Source organism: Eurypyga helias, unplaced genomic scaffold (assembly GCF_000690775.1).
Source record: "Eurypyga helias isolate BGI_N326 unplaced genomic scaffold, ASM69077v1 scaffold5124, whole genome shotgun sequence".
Lineage (NCBI taxonomy): Eukaryota > Metazoa > Chordata > Aves > Eurypygiformes > Eurypygidae > Eurypyga > Eurypyga helias.
In genome coordinates, this window is record NW_010246715.1 from 1 (window position 1) to 9385 (window position 9385).

A 9385-nucleotide genomic window follows, 5' to 3' on the forward strand; every position below is an offset into this window, starting at 1 on the left:
CGCTCTCCCGCAGGCTCCCGGCCACTCTCGCAGGACTGGCTCATCAGCCAGATGTCGATCCAGCGGTCGCTGTTGGTGGGCGAGGACTGGTCGCAGGACGTGCAGAGCGGCCCGCTGACCCAGTTGCGTTACTCCTACCGGGTGGTCTGCAGCGAGAATTACTACGGCGAGAGCTGCTCCCGACTTTGCAAGCGCCGCGATGACCGCTTCGGACACTACGTCTGCGAGGCGGACGGTAGCCTGACCTGCCTGCCCGGCTGGACCGGCGAGTACTGCACCGAGCGTAAGTGCCCCACCGACGTCTGTGGGGGGACACACTATGTCTGCCGCGTGAGGCGGAGAGAGGGGGCATCCCCGCGCCGCCCCCATCACCCCGGGTGGGACTGGGGCCTTGGCATCACGCTGTAAAGCTCAGGGAGGGCTCAGCGCATTAGGGAGCATCACCAGCTTTGGCTTCTCTAGGCCAGGTCTGCACTGATGGGGCGTTAGCAGCGTGGGGATGCCGCTCAAGGGGCCTTTGAGGAGATGCAATTCCCCCACTCCAAGGCATCAGGGAGCTAATTTGGTGAAGGGACCCAGACATGCGTCCCCTTGTCCAGAGTCACCAACTGGCCTGATCCTGGTGGCAGCCGCCTTTGTGGTCAGTCCTTAAAACGTGGTGGCTTCGACAGTGCTGTCAAGCACTGTTTGTGGCTACCCGGCAGGCACCGGGGGTCATGCTTTCACGCTGACCTTTCCACCCCCCGCCCGGAGAGAGAAAGTTGCACGCTGAGGACTTTGGCCCCTCCGGCTGCAACTACCAATGCTGCGCTTCACCTCTGTGAGCGTTAACAGCGAAGAAAGGGCTAGCAGACAACGGTCTGGGCCGATAGCCCTGAAGCAGCAAGATCTATTCCCACTTAAATGCTAGCGGCTTGCCCCCACGCGTGCTTCCACCCATCCTGCTGCCAGAGGTGATGAGACAGGTGTTGCGGTGTAGTTGTGGCAATCTTGACTGCCAGCTCGGGGTCCCATTTGGGTTTTTTCAGCTTTTTGTTAGCACAACCCAAAGCTGACTCCGCTTGCTCCTAGCAAGTGATGCAAGAGTTCATGTTTGTTGTATAAACAGAAAAATTAAAGGACATGTCGTCAAATATTGGCTCTCCTTCTTCACTTCCTCCTGCTTCAGAACTCCCCGCACTGAGAATTTTTAAAACAAAGCTTTAAAAGTGCAGAACTGTTTTTCAGGGTATTTTTTAAAAGCCCATTTGCCTTTTTAAAAGCGAGTTCCATACTGCCATGTGTTTTTACCTAAACATTTCTGCTTTTTCATGTTCTCTTTGCAGCCATCTGTCTGTCTGGATGTACCGAACAGAATGGATACTGCAACAAGCCTGGAGAGTGCATGTGAGTAGATAGGAATTGCAATCTGAACTTCAGTTGAAATGTCACCTTGTAATAGAAACTTAAACTCTTTTCCATGTCATTAATGTTTTAATTTGACTTTTCTTTTAGCTGTCGTCCCGGTTGGCAAGGCCGCTACTGTGACGAATGCATTCCCCACATCGGCTGCCGCCACGGGACCTGTAAAACGCAGTGGCAGTGCATATGTGACGAAGGATGGGGCGGCCTCTTCTGTGATCAAGGTTAGTTCTGAAGGTTGTGCCTACGGCTCTAGATGGGGTACTCCTAGTACTGGTACTCAGGAATCTGACCTATTGGATCTAGAATGAAATCTCCACAAGGTACATGTTAGTAGGCATCAGTTTGTACCAGCGCTGTCTTAGATACCAATTCTTGTATTTGTAGTAATTTTGTTTGAAAACAAGCAAACCTTTTGATAGCTGCAGTTTTTCTCTTGAAAAAAACCCCAAGTTTTGCTCTATGAAAGTAAACCCCAACAACCTGGTTGAGTGTTGAACAGGCAAGTTTTCTGCCTGCTCAAGCTAAGTTTAACTTATGCCCTGTACCACTATAACAATTTACTAAACAATTTCCAGCAGTGGTAAACACCATCATTTGGGCCTTCCTTATTTTGCATACAAGGAAGTTAACTCATGTGATAAGTCTGGAGCATGAGAGAAAAATCATGTAAGCAAGAATGAAAAGTACAGGTTCCATTTTAAGGTACACCAGACCACTTCCACCTATTCAACCCACTGAATCACTGAACCGTAGCCAGCGGAGCAGTCATGTCCTCAAGGCCATATATGTGCTGCTGGCACTGAGCTCATGCAGTGCTCAAAGCAAGCTAAGTGTTTTCAAGATAGTTACAGGATTAAGATGGCAGACCCTGAATTAAGCCGGAAAAGTAAAGTTGCGGATTTTTTTTTTTTTTCTGCATGCAGTTATCTATTAACCAGTTGTATTCCAATTACTCTATGGTATTTATAGAGATAATAAAGATTTTCTACTTACGTCCTATGAACCTGTATGCTTAACCTCTGTCTCAGATTTAAAGGAGGAAAACAAATATAAGGGACAGTCAAGCTTGTCAAAGCATTTTAGACAGTTTAAACTACTAACATTCATAACATGACAGCATGGTAAATAAACAATAAGAGATTTCTAGTGTTTGTTTAAATCTCCAAGCCAAAACATCTTTATTTCTCCCATCCTGCCTCCCCGGCATGTGCCTCCGAGCACACCTTTTAGAGGCAGGGCTCACCGTTTCCAGTATGTGATGTGTTCTGCACAAAGTGTCCATGGTGCCATGGCGTGTCCTTCGGAGAACACACACTTATGAAGTATGTTTTCCAACCTGGCATCTAAATCCCATTGCAGCTAACGGGTTTATGCACACAAAAAAGGGAGAGTCTACTGAAGCACGACAAAAGTTAAAATTTTTGCCAGGTTTCTCAGAATTGAGAGCTCATGTGTCACCATGGTGGATGTAGAGAAATATCTACAGTGGCTGGTAATCCAGAACATCTGATTATGAGCAATAATAACCTGGATAATCATCTCCAGTATTCCTATTGGTAGCAAAATGAAATACTTCATTGAAAATTCTTTTTTTTTTTTTGACTAAAGCGTTTTCGTGTGAATGTCTTTTCCCAGCTGTCAAAGACGTTTCCCCTAACTCCTGGTATCTTTGCAGATCTGAACTACTGCACTCACCACAGACCATGCAAAAACGGAGCAACTTGCATGAACACTGGCCAGGGCAGCTATACGTGTTCCTGCAAACCTGGCTTTACCGGTGTTGACTGCGAACATGAGATCAGCGAGTGTGACAGCAATCCCTGCAGGAACGGCGGTAGTTGCACGGTAAGGGCATTTTAAATGTAAAGTCTTTGTGTATACCTTTTCAGAAACGGTCCTGTAACAACATAATGGGAATTCGATAGTACACAGGTTCATTACTGACGCTCACAACTATCATACTGAACCCTTCCCGAGAGGTGTCAGGGGAGGAAGCTTGTTACAGGAGGAGATGTATCATCTAGATGAGAGCTAGTCAACTGATCCTTAGGTTTCTGTGGCAGCCATTATGAGAGCTTGGCAAGATCCAAGGCTGGCGAGGGAACAGCTCTGTAAAAAAAAACAAAAATAAGCTTCTCAAACCAAGGTTCGTACAGAAATGTACTAAGTCTGTACTTTAATAGCAAATAAAAGAAAACCGCTTTCCACTGAGGGAACGTAGTGTCAGACAGTAGGCGGGCAGTCAGCTGAAACGCTTTCTGTGAAACAGGGTTCTGCATTTTTAGTTTCCTGCGGTCTAGTGTTTCAGTGTGCTTTCAGACCCAGCCAATGATTGATTCTACCTGTTGATAAAGGCTGATCGATTATAGGTATCAAATGTAATCCGGTGCCTGGCTAGATTAAAGCTAATGGCGCAAGACCCTAGCTCCCTTCTCCCAACGCCTTGGACATGCAGTACGTGGAAAGAAACGGCAGCAGTAATCTAAGTGGTGGGACTTACCCATGGCAAAACAACATAAGCCCTTGTGAAGAAAAAAAGGGCTGTTATGCCGAGGATAAATGACCTGATCACAGCTGTTTAGGTCGACACATTCTATTCTCCTCTGTGAGGACCTCAGGGATCCCATTAGACAGCAGCAGCGTTAGTAGTGATTTTGTCCAGCTGCTTGTAGGTTCCCTACAACTGCATCTGCTCTTCTTGTCTAGCTGCTTGTACTCCTACACGCAGGGTACGGCCCGTTCACAGCTCTGTCCCTCACAGTTCAGCTTGCAGTTACTGACTCTCCAAATGTCGCTTTTGACCCATCAGAGCGTGGATGAGAAGGGACTGAACTGCGCTCGCCGATGACCAAAACTAAGCATGCAAGCGGCAATCGTTTGGTGCCATCGAATAACAGCGGCGTAATGTTGTGTTTTGCAGGATATGGAGAACGGTTATCACTGCCTGTGCCCCCCCGGCTACTACGGCACTCACTGTGAACACAGCGCTTTGACGTGCATAGATTCTCCGTGCTTTAACGGCGGCACGTGCTTGGAAAAAGAACAAGGGGCCAGCTACACTTGCGTTTGCCCTTTCGGCTTCACGGGGTCAAACTGCGAAAAGAAAGTAGACAGGTGCACAAGCAACCCATGTGCAAATGGTGAGTCTTTTTATCCCAAAACCTCGTCGCTGTGGCTCGTTTGTGCTTTTCAGTGCAGAAGTGATAGAAATCCAATCTGACCTCTACTCTTCCTCTAACACATTAGCCCCTCTCCCCCACTGTATTCTACATCCACCCTGATTTTAGTCTCTTGCTGGGGTGTGTGTTTCACTGGCATTTTCTATGCCACAAAACAACGCACAAGGTTTATCACCTGATGGGGAAGATGGCAGATTTAAAGACATTAAATTAACGTTATTACGTATTTCGAAGGGGCCTATTTTTAAGGCACGGTGATGCAATTAGCTACACCAGAAGGAACTTTTCGATGTGCCGTTGTTTTGTAAAATAACCTCCCTCTTCTCGAGACAGCATAAAATGCTAACCGGGGAGAGCTTTAGGCTTCCGAGTGAAGCGCGTTGCAGACTAATTTTTTTAATTTTATTTTTCTTTTTTTCCCCTCAGATGGTAATTGCTTTTACCTCGGTCAGATTCGTGTGTGTCGTTGTCGGCCTGGTTTCTCTGGTCAGAAATGTGAGATAAACATCAATGATTGTGCCAGAAACCCATGTTCCAATGGGGGAACTTGTCATGACCTGATCAACGATTACACCTGCACGTGCTTGCCAGGCTTCAGTGGCAGGAACTGTGACATCAAAACTAGAGATGAGTGTGCTTCTGGGCCATGCGAGAATGGAGGCACGTGCTACAGCGGGCTTTATAGTGCCAACTTTGTCTGCTACTGTCCTTCTGGCTTCATGGGCAACCGCTGCGAATTGCCAGTTTATTCAGTGCCCGTTACACTTCCTCCTAAACCAGTTCCCTGGATTGCTATATCCATGGGTGTGGGACTGGTGGCTTTGCTCATACTGTTCTGCATGATAGCGATGGTCATCAGGCAGATGAGGATGCACCCAGAGCAGGACTTGGAGACGATGAACAACCTGTCTGACTTCCAGAAGGACAATCTCATTCCAGCTTCCCAGCTCAAAAACACCAATAAAAATAAAGACCTTGAAGTAGACTGTGGGCTGGAGAAATCAAACTACAAACCCAAGAATCATAAACTGGACTACAATCTGGTAAAAGACCTGACAAGTAGAGCGACACAGGAAGATAAATATTACAAAAGCGAAAAGTGTTTAGGAGAAAAGTCTCCTCTCCGACTACACAGGTAAGAACGCAGTCTTCCTCCTAGTCTTTCTTCAGGTCCCTCATCTTCACAGCGGTCGAGAAGTAGATGAGAAAATTTGGGGGTGAAAAAAGAAACCTTGAGTAGATAATACACAGAACAAACCAGAGCAAAGCCAGGGATCTTCATATTATAGTATGTGTGTCATGGCAAAGTGGTATCCTTAGCTAAGTCAATTAAACTGAGTGTTTGTGCAGGGTGCTGCTGGTATGGGTACTGCAAAGGGGAGCAGGAGTGGCTGGGTCAGTGGTGAAAGTCTCTTTCCTCCCTCAGCAGATCTTGGAGGAACAACAGTTAAGGCATATAGTGATTAAACATAAGCATTTTGCTTAGTAAAAAAGTAAAATGACCTGCTTAAGAAGAAGAATGGTAGAGTAAAAATAACTACTCTTTTTCAAAGAAAGAAAAGGGCAGGTGTTCACTGGCTCATCAGTCTTCAGATACATGTACTGAAAGTCTTGTCTGGGATCTGCTTGAGGCTGTTACAGTGAGGGATCAGAGCAACACGCTATTAGGTTGGACATGGCAGAAGCACAGGAAGAAGACAGTAGCTATTCCTTACTCCCACTTTTCTAGTATGATGTCCTGCCATCATATAGAACGTGTGAAACTTCATCCTCTGCACTTCCCTCCCACACCTTCACGGCTATCTCATTCCACCCCTCCATATTCAGGATAGATTTTGAGAGTCTGGCTTTATGTAGTCGTCTAACGTTCTTTTCTCACTTCCCTGCCCTAGTGAAAAGCCGGAATGTAGAATATCAGCGATATGCTCTCCAAGGGATTCAATGTACCAGTCCGTCTTCGTGATAACAGAAGAAAGGAATGAGTGCATCATAGCCACAGAGGTAAGTACACAGGTGGACAGGCATAAATTCACAAACTGTAGGGGTAAATAATCCTTTAGAATTGCATCTGAGAAGGTTACTCTGTTTCCAGGGATCCCGATGCTTCCCAGCGTTCACCTCTCCTCCGTGGCCCACTCAGAACATACGTTGAGGAAAATAAACAAAGTAGCAGCTCTGATTTTATTAAACCAGCGTTTTTGACCTTAGATAAGTCACCACGAGATGAAAGCACAGAACAGCAGCCCATAAAAATTCAGCACGTTGTTGGATTATTTCCTCTTAAATAGGTAGTCAGCAAAAATAAAAATAATAATCGTTCATAGGCCCATTGATGGAAAGCCAAGTTTTTCCCCATGCCTACAATGAATAATGTGTTCTGTGGAAACAGGCAAAGCTATAGATTTCCAGCAGAAGGTGGAAGGCAGCTGAATGTGTTAGTGGATAGTCATAACAGTCATTTAGGGAGTCTGTATTTAAGGTAATTTCAACCTCTTGGCGTTTAAGCTCCAGTTATATATTCTTGAACAGACGTTAACGCTGTTATTGATAAAGACATCTAGATTTTGATGTTATGTTGAAAAGTCAGAGGACAGATACACAAAAAAAGGAAGGGCCCAGCACTGAACTTTAAAGACTTTAAAAAGCATCTACTGTGGGACCAAGCAGTTCCTGAAGAACTACCCACACTTTGGAAAAAGTCTCGGTGGAAGCGGAAGGCAGTTTGACATTAACCAACACCTGCCTACTTCAGTGTAGCCATCTTTAGGGCTAGTTTCAGACTCCAGGGAAGAGAAGCTTGCGGTGCCGTACCGCAGTCGCCTGTGGAGTCAGATGCGCAGGACTCGGTCTCCCTTGCCAGGGTGGATATCAGATTTCCTCTTGAAGGCAAGCTGGAACACAAGTCAAGCAACAATACTAAAAGTTTAAGGCTCGGTGAAAGGATTTTCAGATAGAAATGACATCTAGACGCTTCATTCCCATTAACTGACCTAAATACCGTATCTTCCTTTGAAGATCTTGCTGACCAAAGCTAGGCCCCCAGGTTTACCTCAGGCGTATCTCCAGAAGTGGTTTTATTTTCAGAATGACAGCCCCTGAAAACCTCTCTCCACATCATTCAGGCTTCATGCTTCCAGATACAAGCTATTTAACTGTACCATACGGTTTTTCCAGAGACCTAACATTAAGCAGCCAGTTTTGTAAGCATTCTTCCCCGCAGTCCAGGTAGACAGGCTACTCACCATACAGACGACTTTTCTTGCTGGTGATGCTTTGTCTCTGGACCCAGCCAAAACCACTGAACGCTGATAGCTGACCAGTAACGTCTGGCTTACATTGCTTTGGTCTGACATGCTTGAGCTGCAATGTGCTAGTTCTGCAGTACTCTCCATGCTGTGCTTCCTTCTCATTCCTGGTCGTCTTTTAAATCCCGACAGGTATAAGACTGAAGATCAGCCCATTTGCACCTCAGATTTGGTAATGCCAGTAGATGGACGTTCCTGCTGCATTGTTTACAATTCAGAACTGGATTGGACTGTTTTTAATTACATGCAACTTGCTGCTCTCAGGCGGAGGATGGAACTGGGTGAACTGGACAGACTGTGAATTTACTGAAAGATGCAATACACCTTTTTATTCTTACTGCCCTTGTTTGAAGTTTGATACCAGAAATCTCATTGGCTATAGAAGAGGGGAGGCAGAGGGAAGAGAGAGGGGTAAAAAATGTTGGTTTTATTTGTTTTTAAAAGACACCGAGGCCAGTTCCTCATGGACAGACCCCTGGCTTTCCAGAACTCTGGTTATGGGAGGTGCCAGTAGATGAGGAGGCCCTTAACTATCACAGATGTTGCCATGGAAGGTGTGAAGAAAGACACATTGCTATGCAGATAATGGATACAGTATAAATGAGGTCTCCATTTTTTTCTGGGTTTAAAAGTGCCTAAAATGTGTCAAGAGAATCTAACAAGCCCAAACAGAGACTTGACTGCTCTTTTTGCAGTTACCTGGACAGTATTGGGCAGGGGTGGCCGATACTTCCTGCTACACGTCTACTTGCGTCTCCTCTCTCCTGCTGCATGTGCTGGAGACTGTCGAAGGGGCGAGAGGAGGAAGGGAAGACGAATGCCGAATTTACGTCTCATCTCATTTGGTGATGCTTTGGAGAACTGATTGACCCAAGCCACAGTATGGGACAGGATTTTTGTGGATTTAAACATTGGAGGAGGAAAAGTTGTGATAAGGAATGTGTGCTGCCTTTTCCCCATTGATGAGGAGGAGGCATGATCCCAGCTCTATTTAAAGCCTTACAAATGCGTTTAAAATCAATCAGCTCCTAGAACCTTTACGTGCTGAGCTGCCTCAGCGGTTTTCATGCCCTTTGCACTACCAGTGATTGTGAATAGACATTATTTTTTTTCTTCTCCTTCCTCATTCTCTCTCCCCCTGCCTTATTTTGACACAAATTTGGGGGTTTATGTTGTGTTTCTGAATTAGGTGCCACCTTCTACTGCAAATAGTCTCAAAATCGCAGCTGTTACTTTCTGAAGGAGAAGAGGCAGTGTGACACCCCTCCCCAGCCCCCGCATTTCTCCATCTGGTTCCAAAACTCCAACTCCTGTCCTTCATCCCGGTTCCAAATGCCCAACAGCGAAAGCACCCACTGAGATGCCCTCTGCCAAGACAGGTGGAGATTAGAGTTAGAAGGTTCTAGGCTTGTCCTGTTTCTTTCATGCCCACCCACTGCTACACAGAAAAGGGGAAGCCTGCCTCTGGGAAGGAGAGGCGTGCAGAAGCTCGCTCTT

General features: G+C 46.1%; 1 protein-coding gene across 1 annotated transcript; it reads left to right on the top strand.

Annotated features, from left to right (window-relative positions):
- Positions 1 to 9: 9 nt before the first annotated feature.
- Positions 10 to 8383, top strand: DLL4 (delta-like 4 (Drosophila); the record flags this gene model as incomplete). The annotated part of the gene is made up of 8 exons (XM_010150492.1): positions 10 to 283; positions 1326 to 1386; positions 1495 to 1625; positions 3080 to 3249; positions 4325 to 4544; positions 5010 to 5718; positions 6476 to 6584; positions 8021 to 8383. Coding segments are annotated over 8 exons (1680 nt in total), but the record flags the coding sequence as incomplete, so codon positions are not given.
- Positions 8384 to 9385: the final 1002 nt, after the last annotated feature.